The sequence below is a fragment of the Rhinopithecus roxellana genome, chromosome 13 (genome assembly GCF_007565055.1).
Source record: "Rhinopithecus roxellana isolate Shanxi Qingling chromosome 13, ASM756505v1, whole genome shotgun sequence".
NCBI lineage: Eukaryota > Metazoa > Chordata > Mammalia > Primates > Cercopithecidae > Rhinopithecus > Rhinopithecus roxellana.
In genome coordinates, this window is record NC_044561.1 from 105,351,964 (window position 1) to 105,376,356 (window position 24,393).

Consider the following 24,393-nt stretch of genomic DNA (forward strand, 5'->3'; position numbering starts at 1 on the left):
GTGATCCCAGGAAGGAGGCACAGGTGACCCAGAAACTCCCAGCAGACTGGGCGCAGTAGCTCACGCCTGTAATTCCAGCACTTTGGGAGGCCAAAGTGGGCAGATCATTTGGGATCAGGAGTTGAAGACCAGCCTGGCCAACATGGCGAAACCCCGTCTCTACTGAAAATACAAAAATCAGCTGGGTGTGGTGGCGTATGACTGTAATCCCAGCTACTCAAGAGGCTGAGACAGGAGAATCACTCAAACCTGGGAGGCAGAGGTTGCAGTGAGCCGAGATCGCGCCACTGCACTCCAGCCTGGGTGACAGAGTGAGATTCCTTCTCAGAAACAACCAAAAAAACCAAAACACCTCCCAGCAGAGTGGTGGCGGGCAGCCCGTGTTTCCACCGCTGTGAAGTGTAAAGGGAGATGGAAGGAGAAAGACAGAGATGAGAAAGGACACATGCGCCCCTTAGGGCTGAGCCTCGGACTGGGCAGGAGGGTCTGTGGGGACACTAGGACAGATACCCCAAAAACCCCAAGCCTATAGCCCACCTCCTCCTTGCTCAGCAGCAGTGGGCAGCCCCGGCTCCCTTCAGGCCGCAGGTGATGTGTCCAGAACACCCCACATGCCCCAGAATGGGGTCTCCAGCTGCCGAGAGGGCTGACGGCCCAGCAGAGGTCTGGACAGGTGACTCTGGGCCAGAGGGGAAGGACACATGGGACTCCACAGCCAGACAGCGGCAGAGCCACGAGGGGTGCTGCCCACCATGCTTCCAGCCCTGTCTGCACACAGGACAGAAAAGGGTGCTTGGGATGGAGTGTTTGATGATGAGGGAAGACTGACAGACAACAGGGGCAGAAGACAAACAGCCATGACCTTCACCAGATGGCTGCCAGGCCTCACTCTTGCAATGAGGCTGAACCAAGTTTCTAAGCCAACCAGCCACGCCCAGGTGTCCTTGGAGAGGGACTCTCCTCTCTGCCTCTGCCAGGGCCAGGGGATATGAACGGTCTCAGATAAGGAGGGACCTAAGGGGGCAAGGAACACACAGCCCGACCTCATCGCCTGTGGACGCCCACAGCTGAGAACATTTATTTTCTGCCCCAGGGCTCTGTGTGGGGCCAGAGAGAAGATAAGATTAGGAGACAGGTGGACTTCCCCAGAGAGGCAAGTGGGGTGGCCGGGGGAAGGGCCACATCCTCTGGGTCTGGTAGGGAATAAGCCAGGGACATGCAGGCCCGCCATGGGCCTAGTGGTCCTGCTGCAGGACTAGAGAAGATGGCAGAGCACCTCAGAACCTGACGTGGGAGCCCTCCTTCACAGAGGACATGAAGGTGGCCTTCAGAGGCCTTGGGGGCCGCTCGAGGGAGGAGACAATGTGCTTGGGGGTTGCTGACCTCTGCAGGGTGGACTTGGACACCGGGGATGGGACCGAGGGGGTGGAATGGGCCGTGGAGGCCGACTGGGGCCGCCGCAAGAAAGAGAACTGGGGCCTCAGGAAGGCAGGCAAGCTGGAGTCCAGCAGCCTGGAGGCTGAGGCAGTGACAGATAACAAGGAAGATGGGGAGGAGGTGGCTGCAGGAGTGCTGTCCATGGTATCCAGCACAGCCTGCTCCCTGCTGGGCACCAGGTCCTTCTGGACATCGTGGGCTACCAGGCGGATGTGCTCGTCCTGCTGGTCTGGGCCCCTGCTGGTCAGGAAGTCGGGCTGCTGAGTGGGTATCAGATCATTGAAGTGCAGGCTTTGGTAGACCTGAGGTGAGATCTGCAGGGAACAGAGTGGGGAGCAGGAACGGGGCACCAGGTGGAGCCAGGGACACCCAGGATCAAGAGTAGATTTGCAGGAAGGAGGTGGCCTGAGGTCTTCTCAGGCCAAGAAGGCATATCCAGAAGACTGTAGTTGCCACTAACCACCGTTGTCTGCAGACCCATGCATCCACCTTGCACCAGGCCAGGCACCCAGCCCTGCTCTCCACCCAATTATGGTGCTTCTGACAACCCTGTGAGCTGGCGAGGAGACTGTCCGCTTCTGCGAATGAGGCCTCGAGCTGGACCTTGGGTGAGGCCCAGGTGCAAAGAGCTCCTTGGAGCAATCCATCTCACACCAGCCTCTCCCCAGCCCGGGACAGGGGGGCCCTGCAGAGACATGGCCTTCAGTGTTATCTCCCATGGCAGATAAGGACAGGAAGGCTGGGAGAGGCTGGGATCTCAAATCTGGAGCTCTAATCTGCTCTTTCGAACATCCTTTCTGCTCCTTTATGTCCCCAGTGGAGAGCCACTCCTTCCATTTACCCTGTCTCTTACTACAGGCCTGGCACGACACTCTGGTCTGCGTTTGAGCACCACGGTAGTAGGGACACAGGTGGGAAATATGCTAACCAGCAAATGGACAGCCACAGACCATAGGAAATGCTTGGAGGCTATAGACAGGGACCCTGCCCAAGGGGGACCTTGTCCCACAGGCCCTTGAGGCTTGTTCTCAAGGACAAAAGCTGCACTAGTGATCTCAGCCAGGGCATTGGCAAACAAACCAGACACATCAGTCTCATCCCAGAACTGTCCATGGCCCAGAATCCTGTTAAAGGACAAATGCTCCCGTCCACCCCCACTGAAGGGCTGTGTGGGCACAAGGGTGGCTGCCGGTGGACATGGGATTCCCTGGCCCCTGACCCAGCCTCCTGGGGAGCCGCCCCATCCCGCCTCACCTGCTGCTTCATCCAGCCGTACGGCACCCTCATGGACAGGAACCTGGTATTCCGCAAGCGTTCCTTGGGCTTATACGCCGCTCCCAAGACTTTGCTCACCTGCAGGAGCCACGCCCAAGAGTGAAGCCTGCGAGTTGGGGGTCCCTGCACCCCTCCCTGTGCTCCCCTCTCAGCCTCACCTGCTTGTCCCTGGACTCCCACTTGCTCCAGCTGTCCTCAATGTCTTCCAGGGGGCGCTCTCCAGCCCATGGGGACATCAGGGCCATCTTCTGCAGCTTGGCCCAAGCTTCTGTCTCCTTATCTGCCTTCCCATGCAGGAGGGCCATCAGCGCTGCCTGCTCTCGCCGCTGGTATATCAGGGCCTCAGCCAGATCCCACTGCTCCCTAGTGTGGGGGGCTTTTCTTCACAAGATGTCCCCCCACCGCAAGGCAGGGTGACCCTCCCAGAAACCCTGAAAGGCTCTCCTCTTCCTGGGCCTGATCCTTTCCAATCTTCCATCCCTCCCCCAGGGCAAATTCCCAGAGCCCATCACTGAGCGAGTATGGAATTTGCAAAGCCTGGATCGATGCAGCTGGCCCAGCAAGTCCTGCCACTCTCCCACCACTCTGTCCTCTCCACCATGCAGACCTGACACCCCATCTGGCTTTATCTGGACCTCCCCTTGTGGACTATTCAAACATGTCTGCCCCCTGCCCCAGGGAAACCCTGCCTTTGCCTTGTTTGATGTCCCTCCACAGCACTGTCAAGATGTATGCCTTGATGGCAGCACCGGAGCCACAAAGATTCTGTGGGTACCTGACAGACTCCTACTTAAATGTCAAAACCCAACTCCAAAATCACCTCTCCTATGCAGCCTTCCTTACTTGATCCACTCAATCACATGTCCTCTGAGCCATCCCTGTTCCTAATACTCTCATTATCACATAAAATGCAGCCATGAGTCTACAGGTCCACCTCCCTGAGTAAACTGTGAGTTCTCTGAAGCAGGACTGTGTCTGGATGTCTTGTATCTCTAGAACCTAGCACAAGGTCTGGCAATCAGTAGGATCTCAATACTCATTTTCTCGAATGAACCAGAATTACTGGAGACTTGGTCAGGAATAAGGATGGAGTGGATGGAATGGGTAGGAGATGAAACTGCAGGGGGAGGAACAAGTAGCCAGCAGCCTGATGTTCCCTGCAAATCAGGGAAATAACACAAATGTCCGCTCAGGATCAGGGCCTTGGGCCTGAGCACTCCTCTGCCAGGGACCTCTGGCCATGCAGCAATGACCTCTGCAGGGAAGTCAGCTCTAGCAAATCTAGGCCTGGCTGGGGGACAGGGTCCCATCCAAGCACTTGGGTTTTTGTATTTTCCCCTTTCACCGCTCAACCTTTCAGTTGAGCTGGGCTAAAACAGGGCCTAGGCTCTCCAGCCATAGCTGCCACTGTGGAGGAGAGTTGCCTGGAACTCTCAAGCCTCTGGCCTTCTGAGGGTCCTCCCCACCCATGCCTAGCTCTACCTAACCCAGGCAGAGGCTTCCTGGGACCTGGGAAGACTCACAGCCTCTCCCTCCTCAGGCCAGAGAAGATCAAGCAGCCTGTGCTCACTCACTGCAGTTCCAGATGGAAAGCCTTCTGGGTGGTGCCAGTGGAGCTGCCGTCTTCCTCTAAGCTTGCTCTGTTTTCATGAGGACCATCATGGGCATCCTGTAGTCTTTTCCACACACTCAGGCCAAATGTTCCTGTGATTTGACCAGACACTGCTCAGAATCACAACTAGCATACCCCCCTCCTCCAAGCCCTCTGCCCCTTATCTTCTACCTTCAAGGGTCAGCTAGCAACCCCTACCCTCAGCCCCCACACCCACTCAAATGTGGAGTGCCCACCATATGCCAAGCATGACACTGAGTACTCCACAAATATGTGGATGAGCCAGACAGAAGCCCTAGGACACACTCGGAGCTCAGGCCTAAAGCATCCTGCCCCACATGTGAACTGAGATGGGCAGAGTACTATGGCAGTGACTGAATGATCCTCAGTTGGGCTTCAGGTAGCTTGTGTGTAAAATGGTAATGGCATAAAATGGTCAGACACCCATCAGATATGAGATTGGGGGTGGTGGGGGAGGGAATGGGGCTGGAGTAAAAAGTAGATAGTGAAAACGGAATTAAGTCCTGCTCCTGGGCAGAAAATAGTGAGTAGCAGGCCATTCTCCTGCTGCAGGATTTTTAAAGTTAAGAAAAATAAAACAGATAGGTACAAAATCATTAAAAAAAAAAAAAAAATCACTGGAGAGCAGTAGAAGCAGAGGGCCAGGTGAACTAAAATGACAGAAAGGGACAAGTTTTTCCAAGAAAAGCTAAGAGTGGCAGATGTTTTCTTGTCTCGGGGGCACTCCTGAGTCTACACACAGGCTGAATGAGAATCAGACTTGGCTTAGAGAGACAGAGACCAGCACAGCTTCTGACATCCACTGTGGCTGGCATGATTAATAAATCTCGCCTGAATGCACAGCTGTTTTTCTTGTTAGGACATTTGCCAAGCACCAGGGAGGCTGGGGTTGTAGGTGCTGGTATAGAAAAGCAGAATGAGATCATTGGGAAACAGAGTCCCACTGAAGGAAGAGCCTGAAACAGACACAGATTTCATCCTTGAGACAACTGAACACAGTGGCAAACTGAGTCCTCCTAAAGCTGCTACTCAGCCCCAGCCCAGTTCAATTCCCAACTTGATGGAGATGCTCAGCCCTATACAGAGGAAAGAGCAAATGCTCTGGGGGAAATAATATCAACTAAAGTCTTTACAGTCCATTTATACAAGCCCAGAGAAGTTTTGGATTTTTTTAAATTTTATTTTGTATATATGACATTTGAAAAGGCAAATATAACCAATAATCAAGAGAAGAAACAGGCATTAGAAGTGGACCCTCCAGAAGATTCAGACATTGGAGTTAGCAGATTAAAACTTTAAATAACTGTTACAAATAATGTTAAATAAAATTAAGGAAAATTGAATAAAATAGTGGAAAAGAAGAATTGCAATCTATAGAAAATAATCAAATAGACATTCTAAAACTAAAAAAAAAAATCTAAAATTAAGAACTAATTCAATAGATTTAATAGCAAGCTGCATACAGAAGAGGATAGGATTCGTGAACTGGAAGGCAAGTCAGCAAAAAAACAGTGTGGAATTCAGAGATTGAAAAAAAAAATGAAAAAAAAAAAAGGGCATGAGAGACCTACGAGACAAAGTCAAATAGTCTAGCACACATATAGTTAGTACCCCCACAATGAGAGGAGAGAGAATAATGCAGAAGTAATAGTGAAGAGATAATATCTGAATGCTTTTCAAAACTGATGAAAGACATCAACCTCTAGATTTAAAAGATCAGTGAACTCCAAGCAGAATAAATACAAACACTACCACACTTAGGCATATCATAGTCAAACTGCTGAAAACCAAAAGCAGCCAGAGGAAAAAAAGACAAATTACCTTCCAAGAAGCAACTTGCAACTGACTTTTCAACAGAAAATATGAACACCAGAAGACCACTGAATGAGTATTTTAAATGCTGAAAGAAAAGAAACTGCCAGCTGAGAATTCTATACCCAGTAAAATAGTCTTAAATTTTATGGCAAAATAAAGATATTTTCATTGATTGGAAAATTTGATCTGAAAATTATTAATCTGAGAATTTATTAGTGGCAGATAACACTATAAGAAATAGGAAGTTCTTCAGACTAAAGGAAAACAATTGCAGACAGAATCCTAGAATTTCATGATTGAAGAGCACCAGAAATGGTAATATGTCAGTAACCATAAAAGGAAATTGACTGCTGAAAGAAATAATAATAACAATGTCTTATAGGAAGACACAACATATGTAGAAATAAAATATATAATAATAACATAAACATGGGGGGGATGTAAGATTCTTGCACAGGGAGTAGCACTAGGTCAAGAATACATATAATCTCTAAGGTAATCACTAAAAGAACAATACAAAAGATACTATTTAAAGAGCAAATAGAGCACACAAAACAACAATTTTTAAAATATTTGATTAACCCAAAAGAAATAAGAAAAGGAAGAAAAAAGAAACCAAGGATAGGATAAAAAGAAAAAATAAATAGCAAGATGATACACTTCAACCCAACTACACAAGTAATTGCTGATATTTAAATGAACTAAATATTCAATTAAAAGGTAAAGATTGTCAGGATGAAAAAAATAAGACTCAATTATACACTGTTTAAAAGAGGCACACAAATATAAGAACAGAGATGGGCTGAAAGGGTTGTTTTTAATGAAAAATAGAGAAACAGCATTTTCTGTCCCTTACATGGGCAGGCAGCATTTGCACATGTGAGGCAGGGCCTTTATTCCAGTTGGGTTGGAGGCCACCTGTACCTTCACTCAGGACATGGAACAGAAGATATATGCTTGCTGTTTGGAGGTGGGGAAGGCTCCCAGCCCCCTTCTCAAGCCCTTCTTGGGGTTTCCTCAAGAATAGAACATTTGCTAATCCAAACAGGATGGACTCTCGAATACTGAGAGGGCATGTTTTTTACATCATTTGTTTTATTTTATTTTTTTTTATTTTTATTTTTTGAGACAGGGTCTTGTTCTATTCCCCAGGCTGGAGTACAGCAGCACAGTCATAACTCACTGCAGCCTCAAACTCCTGGGCTCTAGCGATCCTCCTGCCTCAGCCTCCTGAGTCACCAGGACTACAGGTGCACACTTCTATGCCCAGCTAAGTTTTAAATTTCTTGTAGAGACAGGGTCTCACATTGTTGCCCATGCTGGTCTCAAACTCCTGTGCATATGTGATCTTCCCACCTTGGTCTCCCAAAGTACTGGGATTACAGGTGTGAGCCACTGAGCCCAGCAGGGATCACTTGTTATAAATGCACTTGAAGGAGCCATTCTGTTTTTCACTTGTGTTCTTGTCTCTAATGGCCCGCTAGGGTTTGGCTTTAGGGAAAGGGAGGGGCCTGCCTTAGGCAAAATCATATGGCTCTATCTCCACTTACCACAAAAATGCTGCATTTTTAAGGCAAAACCAAGAAAACCAAAGTAAAATGGTATTTTGAATTCCCATTGGCCACTCTACTCATGGGATGATAGATGTCCAGGACCAAGAAGGTTTTAGGCACTCAAGGGTTCCTAGCCATAATATAATAAAGTTCCCATTAAGGAGTAAAATAGAATTCAACAATATATTAAAAGAATAATACATCTTGACTAAGTGGGGTTTACTCCAGGAATGCAGGTTTGAATTCAAAATTCAAAAAATGTAATTTACCACATCAACAGGATAAAGGACAAAAGCTATATGATTATCACAGTAGAAGCAGAAAAAGCATTTGACAGAATCCAACACCTATTTAAAGATTTTTTTTTTAACTCTCTTGGCTAACTGGATATAGACAAAACGTCCTCTCTACACAACAATCAATTGAAGATAGATCATAGACCTAAATTCAAAGCCAAAATCTCTAGTTTCTAGAGGGAAATCTAAGAGAATATCTTTGTAATTTTAATGTAAGCAAAAATTTCTTAGAGAACAAAAACATCTACTTTTTTATTTTAAAATATATTACAAAGCTACAGTAATCAAGACAGTGTGGTACCGGCATAAAAACAGACATATAAACCAATGGAATAGAATATAAAGCCTTGGCCGGGTGCAGTGGCTCAAGCCTCTAATCCCAGCACTTTGGGAGGCCAAGGCAGGCAGATCATGAGGTCAGGAGATCGAGACTATCCTGGCTAACATGGTGAAACCCCATCTCTACTAAAAATAAAAATTAAAAAAATAGCCAGGTGTGGTGGCAGGTGCCTTTAGTCCCAGCTACTCGGGAGGCTGAGGCAGGAGAATGGCATGAGCCTGGGAGGTGGAGCTTGCAGTGAACCAAGATTGCGCCACTGCACTCCAGCCTGGACAACAGAGCAAGACTCTGTCTCGAAAAAAATAAAATAAAATAAAAAAATAAAGCCTCACATATGTAGTCAAATGATATTCAACAAAAGTGCCAAGACCACTCAATTGGGAAAGACAGTCTCTACAACAAATGGTGCTGGGAAAACCAAATTGCCACATACAAAAGAGTAAAACTGGACCCTTATTTTACACCATATACAAAAATGAACTCAAAATAAATTAAATACCTAAACATAATACCCAAAATTGTAAAAACTCCTAGAAAAATTATGGAAGAAAAGCTTCATAACATTGGATTAGGTCAATGATACGACACTAAAAAACAGGCAATGAAAGCAAAAATAGACATTAAACGTGAAAACTTCTGTGTATCAAAAAACATAATCAGGCTGGGTGTGGTGGCTCACACCTATAATCCCAGCACTTTAAGAGGTCAAGGCACGTCGATCACCTGAGGTCAGCAGTTCGAGACTAACCTGGACAAAATGATGAAACTCAGTCTCTACTAAAAATATAAAAATTAGATGGGTGTGGTGGTGGGTGCCTGTAATCCCAGCTGCTTGGGAGGCTGAGGCAGGAGAATCGCTTGAACCAGGGAGGTGAAGGTTGCAGTGAGCTGAGATCACACCACTGCACTCCAGCCTGGGTAACAAGAGCGAACCTCCATTTCAAAACAAACAAACAAATAAAAACCACAATCAACAACCAACCCAATGAAAAAGAAGCTTACAGGATGGGAGAAAGTATTTGAAAATCATATCCCTGATAAGAGGTTAATATCCGTAATATATAAATAACTCCTACAACTTAAAAAAAACACGCAATTTTAAAATGGGCAAAAAACTTGAATAGACATTTATTTCTCCAAAGATGATATACAATGGCCAACAAGCACATGAAAAGATTATTGCCAACCTCATGAATCATTAGAGAAGTGCAGATCAAAACCACAACATCATCCCCTTAGAATGGCTGTTTCAAACAAACAAAAAAACAAAAACAAAAACAAAATAACAAGCATCGGCAAGGTTGCAGAGAAATTGAAACCCTTGTGCATGGTTGGTGAGATTATAAAATGGTACATGTGCTATGGAAAACAGTATGGAGGTTCTTCAAAAAATGAAAAGTAGAACTACCATATGATCCAGCAATCCCACTAGTGGGTATTTATCCAAAAGAATTGAAAGCAGGGTCTCAAAGAGATAGATATTTGCACACTCATGTTCACAGAAGCACAATTCACAACAGCCAAGAGGTGGAGTCACCAAAAAAGTGTCCATTAATGGATGAATGGATAAAGAAAATGTGGCATATACATACAATGAAATATTATTCAATGTTAAAAAAGGATATCTTGTCACATGTTACAATATTAATAAATATTGAGGCCATTATGCTAAGTGGAAGATGCCAGTCACAAAAATATGACTATTGTATTATTCTCCTTGGGTAAGTAACTAAAGTAGTGAAATTCATAGAAACAGAAAGTTGAATGATGGTTGCCAGGGGCTGGAGGTAAGGGGAAATGGAGGAGTATGTTCAATGGCTATAAAGCTTCAGATTTGCAAAATGAAAAAGTTCCAGAGCTCTGTGGCACAACAAAGTGAATATACTTAACACTACTGAACTGTAGACTTACAAATGGCTAAAATGGTAAGTTTTATGCTATATATTTTTACCACAATTTGTTAAGTACCACATGTTCTTTAACTTGGTAAGTTGGACTTCATCAAAATTTAAAACTTCTGCTCATCAAAAGATGCCATCAGGAAAATGAATGGGTAAGCGATACACCAATAAAAGGACTCACAATGCAGACACCTGTGAAAGGCCTCGTATCCAGGACACAAAGAATTTCTACAAATCAAAAACATAAAGACTAACAACCAAATTTCTTAAAAACAACGAAATACTCAAGAAGACACTACACAGAAGTCGATGTATGAATGGCCCATAACAAATGGATTTTTGACAAAAGTACAAAAGGAACTCAAAGGAGAAAGGATAAAAACAGTGCTGGAGCAAGTGGTTAACTCTGCAAAATTTAAACTTTGTCTCATATTTTACAACATATACAAAAATTAACTCAAAATGATTATAGACCAAAATGTAAGAGTGAAAACTATAAAGCTTATAGAAGAAAATATAATAGAAACCTCTGTGACCTTGGGTTAGGCAAAAAATTTCTTGCATACAATGCCAAAACTTAAAACTTCTGATTTTTTTTTCCTTCTTTGAGACAGGGTCTTATTCTGTTGCCCAGGCTGTAGTACAGTGGCTCAGTCACAGATTACTGCATCCTCAACCTCAACCTTGAGCAATCCTCTTGCCTCAGCCTCCTGAGTAGCTGGGACTATAGGCATACACCACCACATCTGGCCAATTTTTATTTTTTTGGTAGAAACAGAGTCTCACTATGTTGCCCAGGCTAGTCTCAAACTCTTGAGTTCCAGCAATCCACCCACCTTGGCCCCCCAAAGTGTTGGTATTACAGGTGTGAGCCACCATGCCTGGCCACTGATCTTCAAAATGCACTGTGAAGAGAATGAAAACATAAACCACAGTAATGGAGAAAAATATTTTCAAAACCTCATAGCTGATCAAGAACTTGTATCCAGAATAAAGCATTCTCAAAACTCAATAAGAAAACAACACAATTTGTTTTAATGGCAAAAGATCTGAACAGGCATCTCATCAAAGAAAATATATGGATAGCTAATAAGTGCAAGAAAATATTTCAACATCATTAGTCACTAGAGGAATGCAAATTAAAATCATTAGTAAGATACCACTATAAACCTAGGAGGATGACTATTTTTAACAGTTTCATTGAAGTATAACTGACATGCAATAACCGGTTTCTATTTAATGTGTACATATCCATTACCTGCAAAAGACTCTTCCTGCTTCTTTGAGCTCTCACCCTTCCAACCCTCATCAGCCCCTTATTCCCAAACCAGTTATCTGCTGTCACACTATAAATTTGTTTGCATTTCCTAAAATTTTATATAAATAGATGCAGATGTAAATGGTTGGGGAAAAAATAAATCATACAATATGTACAGGTTTTTGTTTGGCTTCTCTCACTAAGGATAATTATTTTGAGATCCAACCACATTATATAACGTATCAGTTCTTCATTCTGTTTTATTGCTGAGTGATATTCCATAAACCATAGTTTACAACTCAACTATTGATGTACATTTGAATTGTTTCTAGTTTGGGGCTGTTACAAAAAAATACTGCTGGCTGGGCGCGGTGGCTCACACCTGTAATCCCAGCACTTTGGGAGGCCGAGACGGGCAGATCACGAGGTCAGGAGATCGAGACCATCCTGGCTAACACGGTGAAACCCCGTCTCTACTAAAAAATACAAAAAACTAGCCGGGCGAGGTGGCGGGCGCCTGTAGTCCCAGCTACTCGGGAGGCTGAGGCAGGAGAATGGCGTAAACCCGGGAGGCAGAGCTTGCAGTGAGTGGAGATCACGCCACTGTACTCCAGCCTGGGTGACAGAGCGAGACTCCGTCTCAAAAATAAATTAATTAATTAAATTAAATTTAAAATACTGCTGTGAATATTTATATATGTAGTCTTTACCCGGGCATATGCTTTCATAGAAGTGGAACAGCTGACTCATATCATAGGGGCACATTTAACTTTTTAAGAAACTGCCAAAATGCTTTCCAAAGCAGTTGTACCATTTTACGATCCCATTAGCCGTGCAGGAGAGTTTCAGCTCCTTCATATACCATCTTAGTATGATCAATATTGTTTAATTTCAGCCATTCTAATAAGATAAATGGTATCTTATAGCAGTTTTAATTAGTATGTCTCTTCCAATGAATAAATATTGAGCATTGTTTTCCATGCTTCTATATATTTTCTTTGGTGAATGACAGAGCAGGAGTACGTCATCTCGGACAAATACCACCACTTTAAGTTCCAGCTCCCTTTCTAGCCTCATGCATTTCAAGGAAATCACTTCTAACTACAAGCAGACAGAAAGAGCAGACAGTAAAACACAGATAAGACAGCTCCAGCACAGAGGGAGGTCAGGGGAAAGTCTCTTGGGTAACTGCTAAACTTCACCCTCATACAATGGGCCTCAGTAAAACAGTGGGCCTTAATAAGCACATTCCTTTCCCTTCAGATGCACTAAGATAGGGAAGCTAAAAGCAGAGGGGATATGCCTGCAGCTGCAGAAAGATGTATGGGAACAGACACACAACTCTCCCTCCCAGATAAGCACAACAAAGAGACACAGAAGCAATCCAAGCCTCTAATAAACTCTACCCGCCCCCCACCGAATCCTTAAAAACTCTTAGTCTAAGAGAGTGTGGCTCTAACCTAACTCAGCCAGCCGCCCCTCTCAGGTTTATTTAAAATAAACCTGTCCCTGCTGACTGTCGAGCTGTTCTTCGTGTTTCCTCTTTAATTCTTACAGTGAAGTTTCTTCAAATTTGTGGTCTATCCAAACCTTTTTCTAATGTTTTTATTGTATTATTTGTTTCCTTATTGAGTTCTGAGAGTTCATATATTCTAAATAGGAGCTTTATCAGATACAGGATTCGCAAATATCTTCTCCCAGTCTGTGGTTTATCTTTCTGTTCTCTTAACAATGTCTTTTGAAGAGCAGAAGTTTTTAAGTTTGATAAACTGTTATTAACTTGATATTTTATGAATTGTGCTCTATTGATGTTGCATCCAAACAATCTTTGCCTAAACCAAGGTCACAAAGGTTTTCTCCCACGATTTCTTCTAGAAGTTTTAGTTTTAACTTTTGCCTTTAGTTCTATGATCCATTTTGAATTGTTTTTGTTTGTTTTGTTTTGTTTTTTGAGACAGAGTCTTGCTTTGTCGCCCAGGCTACAGTGCAGTGGCGTGATCTTGGCTCACTGCAGCCTCCACCTCCCAGGTTCAAGCCATTCTCGTGCTTCAGCCTCCTGGGTAGCTGGAATTGCAGGCCAGCACCACCATGCCTGGCTAATTTTTTGTATGTTTAGCAGATGGGGTTTTGTCATGTTGGTCAGGCTGGTCTCGAACTCCTGCCCTCAAGTGATCTTCCCACCTCAGCCTCCCAAAGTGCTTGGATTACAGGCATGAACCACCATGCACAGCCCATTTTGAACTGCTTTTTGTATGTGATGTGAAGTGTGGATCCAAGTTCGTTGCTTTAAGTCTGTCTTTTCTCCACTGAATTGTCTTTGCAACTTCGTCAGAAACAGATGTCCATATACGTATGGGTGCATCTCTGGATCCTCCATTGATCTATTTGTCTGTCTCTATGCCATTACCACACTGTCTTGATTACCATGACTTCACAATAAGTCTTGAAATCAGGCAGTGTTAACCCTTCATCTTAGTTTCCTTTGCTAAAGCTATTTTGACTGGTTTATATAAATTTTAGAATCAGTGTGTCAATTTCTACAAAAATACTTCTGGGATATTGATTGGTATTTCAGTTAACCTACAAATCAATTTGGAGATAATTTTATTCTTAATCAGACAGTCTTCTACCCATTAACAGTAAATCTTCTACACTTTGTGTCAGCAATGTTTTGTAGTACTTTTCTGTGTACTTACATATCTTGGTATTTCATATGTTTTATTTTATCGTAAATGTATCTTTTACTTCAATTTCTGGCTGTTCATTGCTAGTATATAGAAATACAATTGATTTTTTATACTGATTTTGTATTCTGCAACCTTGTTAAACTCCTTACTCTTTTTAATAAAATCCACTGGATTTTCTATATAGACAATTAGTCAACTACAAATAAAAACAGTTGTATTTCTTCCTTTCCAATCTGAATGCCTTTTTTTTCCTTCTCTAACTGCCCTCTACCCTTCTAGCATAATTTTGAATCAAAGTGGCATGTCTTATTCCTGGTCAGGGGAAAGTACTTAGCCTTTCACCATTAGGTGTAAAGTTAGTTTTAGGTTTTTTCACAGATGCACTTCCTCAGGTTGAGGAAGTTTTTTTCTATTTTGCTAAATGTTTTTATCAGAAATGGATATTGAATTTTGTCAAATAACTTTATTATATCAAGATAATCACATAGTTTTTCACTTTAAGTTTATTAATATAATAAATTATATTGATTTTCAAATATTAAACCAACCTTGTATATCTGGGGTAAACCCTATTTGATCATGATATGTTACCTTTCTTATATATTGCTGGATTTTATTTCCAAAAGTTTTGTTAAGATATTTTGCATTTATGCTTATGAGGGATATTAATCAATTGTTTGTTTGTTTCTTTCCTTTTCTTTTCTTTTTCACTTTCTTCTTATAATGTCTTAGTCAGGTTTAGGTACCAAGTTGCCTCATGAGTTGGGAAGCATTGTGTCCTTTTCAACTTTCTGGAAGAGTTTCTGTAGAACTTACATATATATATATACTGTCTTCATTACCATATATATATATATATATATATTTTTTTTTTTTTTTTTTTTTTTTTTTGAGAGGGAGTCTTGCTCTGTCGCCCAGGCTGGAGTGCAGTGGCCGGATCTCAGCTCACTGCAAGCTCCGCCTCCCGGGTTCACGCCATTCTCCTGCCTCAGCCTCCCGAGTAGCTGGGACTACAGGCGCCCGCCACCTCGCCCGGCTAGTTTTTGTATTTTTAGTAGAGACGGGGTTTCACCGTGTTAGCCAGGATGGTCTCGATCTCCTGACCTCGTGATCCGCCCGTCTCGGCCTCCCAAAGTGCTGGGATTACAGGCTTGAGCCACCGCGCCCAGCCTGTAGAACTTATATTATTTCTCCTTCAAATATTTGGTAAAATTCACCAGGGAAGCCATTTAGGCCTGGAGATATCTTTGTGAGGAGCGTTTTAAACTACAAATTTAATTTCTTTGATGTAAGGATATTTGGGTTATCTGCTTCCTCTTGTGTAAGCTTTAGTAGTTTGTGTCTTTCAAGGAGTTTATTTCATATACGTTGCCAAATGTATTGTATAAAGTTGTTTATAGTATTTCATTGTTATCCTTTTAACATCTGTAGAATCATTAGTGATGTCATCCCACTTATTCCTGATATTGGTAATTTGTGTCTTCTCTCTCTTTTTCCTGCCCAGTCTAGCTGGAGGTTTATCAATTTAATTGATCTTTTCAAAGAACCAGCTTCTGGCTTCATTGATTTTCCCTATTATTTTTTACTTTTCTGTTTCATCGATTTCCATTCTAATCTTTACTATTTCCTTTCTTCTATTTACTTTGGGTTCAACTTGCTCTTCCTTTCCTTCCTTCTTCTTTCCTTCTTTCTTTCTTTCTTTTCTTTCTTTCATTGAGATGGGGTCTCGTTATGTTGCCCAGGCTGGTCTTGAACTCCTGGGTTCAAATGATCCCCCCACCTGCCTCCCAACGTCGTGAGCCACCGCAACCAGACCTCTTTCTAGTTTCTTAATGTGGAAGTTGAGGCTAGTGATTTGAACTTTTTTCCTTCTAGTATAGGAATTTAGTGTTATAAATTTCCCCCTTACTACTGTTTTTTGTGGCATCTCATAAATTTTGAAATGTTATATTTTCATTTTCATTCAGTTCAAAATATTTTCTAATTTCCCTCTGGATTTCTTTTTTGGCCCATGGGTTATTTAGAAATGTGTTATTTAGCTTCCAAATATTTAGGGATATTTCAAAGATATTTCTGTTTTTGATTTATAATTCAGTTTCACTGGGATAAGAGAACATACTCTGTATGGCATAAATCCTTTTGAAATTGTTGAGATTTGTTTTGTGGCCCAGAATATGGTCTGTTTGAAGTAATGTTCTGTGTGCACTTAAAAATAATGTTGGCCAGGTGCGGTGGCTCACGCCTGTAATCCCAGCACTTTGGGAGGCCAAGGCAGGCAGATCATGAGGTCAAGAGATCGAGACCATTCTGGCCAACATGGTGAAATCCTGTCTCTACTAAAATTCCAAAAATAAAATTTATCTGGGCGTGGTGGTGCTCACCTGTAGTCCTAGCGACTCAGGAGGCTGAGGCAAGAGAATGGCATGAACCCGGGAGGTGGAGGTTGCAGTGAGCTGAGATCGCACCACTCCACTCCAGCCTGGCAACAGAGCGAGACTCCGTCTCAAAAAATAATAATAATAATAATAATAATAATAATAGTGTTTATTTTGTTTATGAATGGAGTGATCTATAAATGTCAATTAAGTACAATTATTTGATGGTGTTAGTCAAGTATTCTATATCATTAATGATTTTCTGTAGAGTTGTTTTATAAATTATTGAGAGAAAAGTATTGAAATCTCATGCTATAATCATAGATTATTAAAATTTAAAATAATAACAGATCAAACACCAAATGTTGATGAAGACGCAGAGGTAGAAATGCAAAACAGTTTGTCGTTTCTCATAAAGTTTCAATACACTTAACCATACAACCCAGTCATTCTGCTTCTAAATACATACCCAACAGAAATGAAAACAATGTTTAAAACAGTTTCATTCATAATCACCCAAAACTGACAATGACCCAAATGTCCTATAACTGGTGAATGGATTAACAAACTATGACAGAGCAATACAGTAGAATAATACTCAGCAATAAAAAGAACAAACTACTGATACATTCAGCAACACAGATGAATCTAAAATTGATTATGCTAAGTGAAAGTTAGACTTTCACTCAGCTACATGTGTATGTTTCCATTTATGATAATCTGGAAAAGGCAAAACTATAGAGACAAAACAGATCAATGGCTGCCAGGGGTTAGGAGAAGGAAATAGAGTTTACTATGAGGAGACATGAGGTCGCTTTTTGGGGTAATGTCTATGTCTTGATTGTGATACCAATTACACAATTCTATGCATTCATGAAACCTCATAGAACTATATACTTTTAAAAGGTGCTTTTATTGGATATAAATTACACTTCAGAAATCTGATTTTTAAAACAACCAAGCTTCTAAAAAAAACACTAGATATTATATTTAGGGGATAGTCAAAGATGTCTTTGAAAGATACAAAAAATAGGTGACATCAGCAAGATGGTAGAATAGGAAGATCCAGCACCTCCTTCCCCTTATGGAGACACTGACTGAACAACAGTACATGGACCAGAAACCAGGACCATTCATCCCAGATGAATGCAAAACAAACAAACACACACACACACACACACACACACACACACACACACACCAGCTGCACTGAAGCCAGTAGGAAAATTCATGGTGCTCACTTGTAATCCCTCCTCCTGGCTCAGTGAAGCAGATTGGGAAGGAACCCCCAGCTTCCACCTTCTCCCTGGGAGGGAAAGACTGAGACATACATCTAACATGCAGACTTTTCAGAGGGCTGCATGATGAACCAGTTTCTGTCTTGCCTGAATCTAAGCACTGACAGGAAGGGGCACCAGACTGGGCTACTAAGAACAAAGGTGACAATTTAGACTAGCATACACTCACTATCAGAGTCCCTCCTGCCACTCTGAGGAATGAGTAGGGAAAATAACCCAACTTTCAGCTTCTCCCTGAGGAGGCAGATTTGGAGCATATATATCCAGTGTTAGCCTTTGAGGGGTACCCAGGAGACTGGTTTCTGTCTTGCCTCTCTCAGACTATTGAAGGACCCAGCATATTCTAGAGGCCTGGGGGAAGCTTGTAGCAGCTCTAGAGAACTTGCAGTACTGCAAACAGACACCAGAGAGAGCAAGAGATAAGGGACTCCTAAAAAAAATAAACCTGTAGATTGCTGTAACTGCAAATTTACATGCATAAGTCCCATGAAAGTATCCACAAAAAAGATTTGAGAGGCCCCCAGAATCTTTAGCCAAGCTGACTGGTACAGAATTTTCCCTGAATGAAGCCAGTATATAAAGACTGGAAACGATGACTGATTTTTACAAATGCATGCATCCCAATACAAAGTTACAAAGCACACAAAAAAATAGGGAAGCATGGCCCAAAGGAACAAAATAAATCTCCAGAAACTGCTGCTAAAGACATTGAGGTATATGAATTATTTGACAAAGAATGCTAAGTAACCATGATAAAAATGCTCAACAAGCTCAGAAACAATACATGAACAAAATGGGAATACTAGTGAGGACACAGAAAATATAGAAAAGAACCAAACAGAGGCCAGCCATGGTGGCCCACAACTATAATCCCAACACTTTGGGAAGCTTAGGTGGGCGGATCACTTGAGCTCAGGAATTCAAGGCCAGCCTGGGCAACATGGTGAAACCCTATCTCTACAAAAAATACAAAAAAGTAGCCAGGCATGATGGCATGCACCTGTAGTCCCAGCTACTCAGGAGGCTGAGATGGGAAGATCACTTGAGGCTGGGAGGTCAAGGCTTCAGTGAGCTGAATTCATGCCACTGCACTCAAGCCTGGGTGGCACAGCAAGATCCCGTCTTGAAGAAAGAAAAAAAAAAATTCTAGAGCCGAAGATGAAAAATAAAATAATTGAATTCAAAGGTCATCTACAGTAGACTTGATCAAGCAGAAGGAAAAATCAGCAGACTTGAAGATACCCAGTCAGAGAAGCAAAAAGAAAAAAGAATTTTAAAGAGTAAAGAAAGCCTAAGGGATTTATGAGACATCGTCAAATGGACAATATATGCATTATGGTAGTACCAGAAGGAGAAGAGAGAGAGAGGGACAAAAAGCTTATTTGAGTAAATAATGGCTGAAAATGTTTCAAATCTTAAAAAGGAAAAGAAACCTATATTTAAGAAGCTCAAGGGATTCCAACGAGGATAAAGTAAAAGAAATCCACAAGGCAACACATTATAAAAAGAACAAAAACTCGGCCGAGTGTAGTGCTGTAATCCCAGCACTTTGGGAGGCCGAGGCAGGCAGATCATGAGGTCAGGAGATCGAGACCATCCTGGCGAACATGGTGAAACCCCATCTCTACTAAAAATACAAAAAAATTAGCCGGGTGTGGTGGCGGGCGCCTGTAGGCCCAGCTAGTCGGGAGGCTGAGGCAGAAGAATGGCATGAATCCGGGAGGTGGAGCTTGCAGTAAGCTGAGATCACGCCACTGCATTCCAGCCTAGGTGACAGCCTAGGCTCACTGTCTCAAAAAAATAAATAAATAAATAATAAAAAAAATAAAAAATAAAAACAACAAAAACTCTCATCCAAAAATACTATATCCAGGAAAGTTGTCCTTTAAAAATGAAGGAAAAATAAAACTTTTCCCAGATAAATAAAAACAAGAGGAGTTCATCACCATTAGACCTGCCTTTAAATAAATGTTAAAGGGATCCCTTCAAGTTGAAACAAAAGGATGTTAGGCAAGAATACGAAAGCATATGAAAATACAAAACTTTCTGATAAATGTACACAGAAAAATACAGAATGCTGTAATACTGTAATGGTGGTACATAAGTCACTTTTAATTCCTTTTTTTTTTTCTTTTTTTAGACAGAGTCTCACTCTGTTGCCCAGGCTGGAGTGCAGTGGCATGATCTCGGCTCACTGCAACCTCTGCCTACCAGGTTCAAACGATTCTCCTGCCTCAGCCTCTCAAGTAGCTGGGATTACAGGAGTGCACCACCATGCCCGGCTAATTTTTGTATTTTTAGTAGAGACAGGTCACTACAAAAAAAAAAAAAAAAAAAAACATAAAAGGAAGACAGCACAGGAGGAAAAGGGGACAAAAAAGTGTTTGGATTACAGGCGTGAGCTATCACACCTGGCCCTAATTGTTTCTTGACATGAACGGTGGCTATATGGGGATGTGTTTACTTTCTCAAAATTCACCAAGCTGAACCCTTCGAGTTTGTATGGGTTTTTTAAATATATATACAATGCAACAATTAAGTTTATTTTTTAAAAGAGAAAGGAATATGCCTTATCAGATATATGATTTGCAAAAATATACATAGGTGAATAATATTGGGTGAATGGGTGAATGGATGGAAGGACCATTTGCTGAACAGACAATTGGGCAGACTGCAATATTATTTAAGCAAAGGCATTTGCTGTGGCCTGAGAGTCCCTCCCCACAGAGTACAAAGTTCATACCAGCTTATGTTCAGACAGGGACAGAGACAAGAAGGGCCATGGGCGTGGCTGAGCTTCAGCAGGACCCATACCAATGGCATCACCGGAGAGTTTCCAAGCCTTGACGTCCCGGTCCTGGCCAGCGCTGATAACCAACTGGAAGTTGTCCACATACAGGATGTCTGCCACACTATCCAAATGGCCCTTCCAGGTAATCAGGAGCGTGGGGGGAACCAGGGAAATGGTATGGCCAGCCACAACCTATAGGGGACAGTACAGGAGAAACACTTACATCAAGACCACTACACAGGCTAATCAGAAGGCACCTAGGACTGCAGGCAGCAGAGCCCAGCTGGAAGGGCCCTGGGACAGTGGCTAGGGTTCTAGTTCTAGATGTGTTCCACATGAACTTGCTTGTGACCTTACATAGGTCCCGACACTTCTCTGGCCCTCAGTGGCCCCTTAGGTAAAACCATAAAAAGCACTTGCATATGACCACATTGTTTACCAAGTGCCTGTATACACATTATTCCATTTGAACCTCACAACCTTACAGGAAATATATAATTCTCACTGACTTACAGAGGAGAAAAGTGAGAGTCAGACATGTTCAATAACTAGACTAAGCCCACAGAGCTAGAAAGTGATGGGGCCAGGGCAAGAGCCTCAGTCTTCTAAAGTTTTTTAGTTGGGCATTGGGAGATGAATAGGGTGAGCAATGGCCTGATAAATCACATTACACTGAGAGAATAAACTACTGAACTGGAAAATTAGTGAAAATGACCATTTTTAAACAAAACAAGATTAATAAAGGGGGACTTATTTGACCATATTCAAGTATGGAAAGTCAGAAAAATAAACTTTAAATTTTAAACAAAGCAATGGAAGACAACAGAAAGCTCAGAAACCAACCCGAATGTACGTAAAACTTTGGTATATGGTAAGAGTGGTAACAGAAAACATGACTCAATAAACAGTAGTGGGATACCTGATGAACTATAAGAGAAACGTATGTTGTTATCTTTTATCCTACAACAAAATAAATACCAGATGCATTGAAGATTTTATTTTCGATGGAATCATAAAACACCTACAAAAGAATGAATCAATGTTTATCTTTTCTCCAAGAAAGTGATAGGCAAATGAAAATATCACAATGGGAACAAAAACGGACTTGAACAACAAAAAATATATTGTAATTTTTAAATCATCATAAATAAAATTAACAAGCAAATGACAAATTTGGGGGGATATTTATAATCCATATGATAGACAATGAGTTAATCTTTTAATATATTTTTATTGTTTTGTTTTTTTTTTTAGAGATGGGGTCTCACTATGTTGCCCAGGCTGGTCTCGAACTCTTAGGCTCAAGCGATCCGTCCACCTTGGCCTCCCAGAGAGCTGGGATTACAGGCATGATCCACAATGCCCAGCCTAATATATTTTTAACTAATTATACAACATTTATAAAAGATAGTTACCACAATAAAAAGTAGGCAAAGGACATGAAGAGACAATTCACAAAGTTATACAAAGCCAATAGAATAAGAAAAGATGTCAATATCTCTAATAAACAAAGCCATCTTAATTAAAATCAAAAGAAACCATTTGCACCTAAAAATCAACCAAAAATGTTTTGCTCACTTAGGACACTTATTTATTGACTGTCTTCTATAAGAAAGACACTCTGATAGACCTAGAGGATCCTCAGATGAATACTACTAATAAATTCTTTAGGTTGTCAAAGATAAAACAAAACAGGCTAATGAAATGCAAAACTGTATAAACCTTCTGGAGTGCAATTTTGTAGCATACATGAAAGGCCTTAAAATGGCTTATGTTCTTTTACATACTCTTTCCTTGGGACAAATTACTAGAGGTGCAAATAAACAACTATAAACAACAACAAAAAAGGTTTGTGAAAAAGAATATTTGCACCATCATTTTTACAGATATCTAAACACAACTATATTGAACATAATTCACATATAATTTACCAATTTAAAATGCTCATTCAATGGTTTTTGGTATATTCAGAGTTGTGCAACCACCACCACATTCTATTTTAGACCATTTCATCACCCCAGAAAGAAACTCTTTACCCAGTAGTCACTACCCAATTCCCCCAACTCCCTCCCCCAGCCTCAGGAAACCACTAACCTACTTTCTAACTCTATAGAAAGTATAATGTGGACATTCTGGACATGTCATTTAAGTGGAATCACACAATTATGTGGTATTTTGTGGTTGGCTTCTTTCACTTACCATAGTATCTTCAAGGTTCATCCATGTTGTTGCATGCATCAGTACTTTATTCTTTATTATTAAATAACATTCCATTGTATCACCATACCACACTTTATCCATTTGGAAGTTGACATTTGGGTTGTTTCCACTTCTGTATTATTATAAATAATGCTACTATAAACATTCATGTACAAGATTTTATGTGAACATGTTTTCATTTCTCTTGGATATACACTTGGGAGTGGAACTGTTTGATCATATGGTAACTCTACACTTAATTTTTGAGGAACTGCCAGACTGTTCTCCAAAGTGACTGCAGCGTTCTACTTTTTTTTTTTTTTTTTTTTTTAAATGGAATTTGGAGTTTTGCTCTTGTTGCCCAGACTGGAGTGCAATGGCATGATCTCTGCTTACTGCAACCTCCACCTCCTAGGTTCAAGTGATTCTCCTGCCTCAGCCTCCCGAGTAGCTGGGATTACAGGCACCTGTCACCATGCCCTACTAATTTTTGTATTGTTAGTAGAGACGGGGTTCCACCATGTTGGCTAGGCTGGTCTCAAACTCCTAACCTCGTGATCTGCCCGCCTCAGCCTCCCAAAGTGCTGGGATCACAGGCGTGAGCCACCATGCCTGGCCAGCTTTTTACATTCTATCCAGCAATGTGTAAGAGTCCCAGTTTGTCCACATCCCAGCCAACCATTGCCATTATCTATAGTTATCCTTACAAGTGTAAACTGGGATCCCATTATAGTTTTGATATGCATTTCCCTGATAGCTAATGATGTTTAGCACCATTTAATATACTTATTAGCCATTTGTACATCTTCTTTGAAGAAATGTTTATTTAGATCCTTTACCCATATTTTAATTCGGTTATTTATCTTTTTTATCAAGTTGCAACAGTTCTTTATATATTCTGGACACTAGTCCCTTATCAGATATACGATTTGCAAGTATTTTCTGTAAGGTTATCTTTTCACTTTCTTGATGGTATCCTTTGCAGTCCAAAAGTTTTTAATTTTGACAAAGTCCAATTTATCTGTTTTTTTCTTTTGTAGCTTGTTTTTGCTGTCATATCTAAGATACACTGTCTAAGGTCACAAATATTTTGCACTTATTTTGTATTTTCTTCTAAAAGTCTTACAATTTTAGCTCTTACATTTAGGTCTATGATCCATTTGGAGTAATTTTTTTGTGTGTTATGAGGTAGGAGTCTAAATTCATTCTTCTAATACGGATAAAGTTATCCCTATTGTCCCAGCAGGACATTTTTTAAAAATATTATTATTTCTCCCCATTTGATTGTCTCAGCATTCTTGTCAAAAATCAATTGATCATAAACGTGAGAATTTATTTTTTAACTCTAAATTCTATTCCATTTATTTATACGTCTTTCTTTATGCCAGTATCACATTGTCTTGATTACGTAACTTCATATTCAGTTTTGAACTTGGGAATTGTGAGTCCTTCAACTCTGTTCTTTCTCAAGATTTTTTTCTTACTAACTAGATCCCTTGTATCTCCAAAAAGGAAGGAAGGAAGGAAGGAAGGAA

The 24,393-nt window shown here is 41.5% G+C and overlaps 1 protein-coding gene across 1 annotated transcript; it reads right to left on the reverse strand.

Moving 5' to 3' along the window:
* Window positions 1-346: 346 nt before the first annotated feature.
* On the reverse strand, window positions 347-23,155 carry LOC104653734. The gene is made up of 6 exons (XM_030915844.1): window positions 22,859-23,155; window positions 20,683-20,851; window positions 4,287-4,416; window positions 2,871-3,075; window positions 2,692-2,790; window positions 347-1,751 (listed from the first exon to the last, which is right to left on the reverse strand). Exons 1-6 carry the CDS (start codon window positions 22,958-22,960, stop codon window positions 1,278-1,280), a joined length of 1,179 nt encoding a protein of 392 aa, XP_030771704.1. The 5' UTR covers window positions 22,961-23,155; the 3' UTR covers window positions 347-1,277.
* Window positions 23,156-24,393: the final 1,238 nt, after the last annotated feature.

Bases quoted from the DNA above. Each gene is read 5' to 3' on its own strand.
- LOC104653734 (XM_030915844.1), bottom strand. From the start codon at position 22,960: ATGGATAAAGTGTGGTATGGTGATACAATGGAATGTTATTTAATAATA. The intron at 20,852-22,858 runs GTAAGTGAAAGA...TGTCCCCTATAG, and splicing joins TGAACCTTGAAGATACTATG to GTTGTGGCTGGCCATACCAT. The intron at 3,076-4,286 runs GTGAGTGAGCAC...CCCCCACACTAG, and splicing joins GCTTTCCATCTGGAACTGCA to GGAGCAGTGGGATCTGGCTG.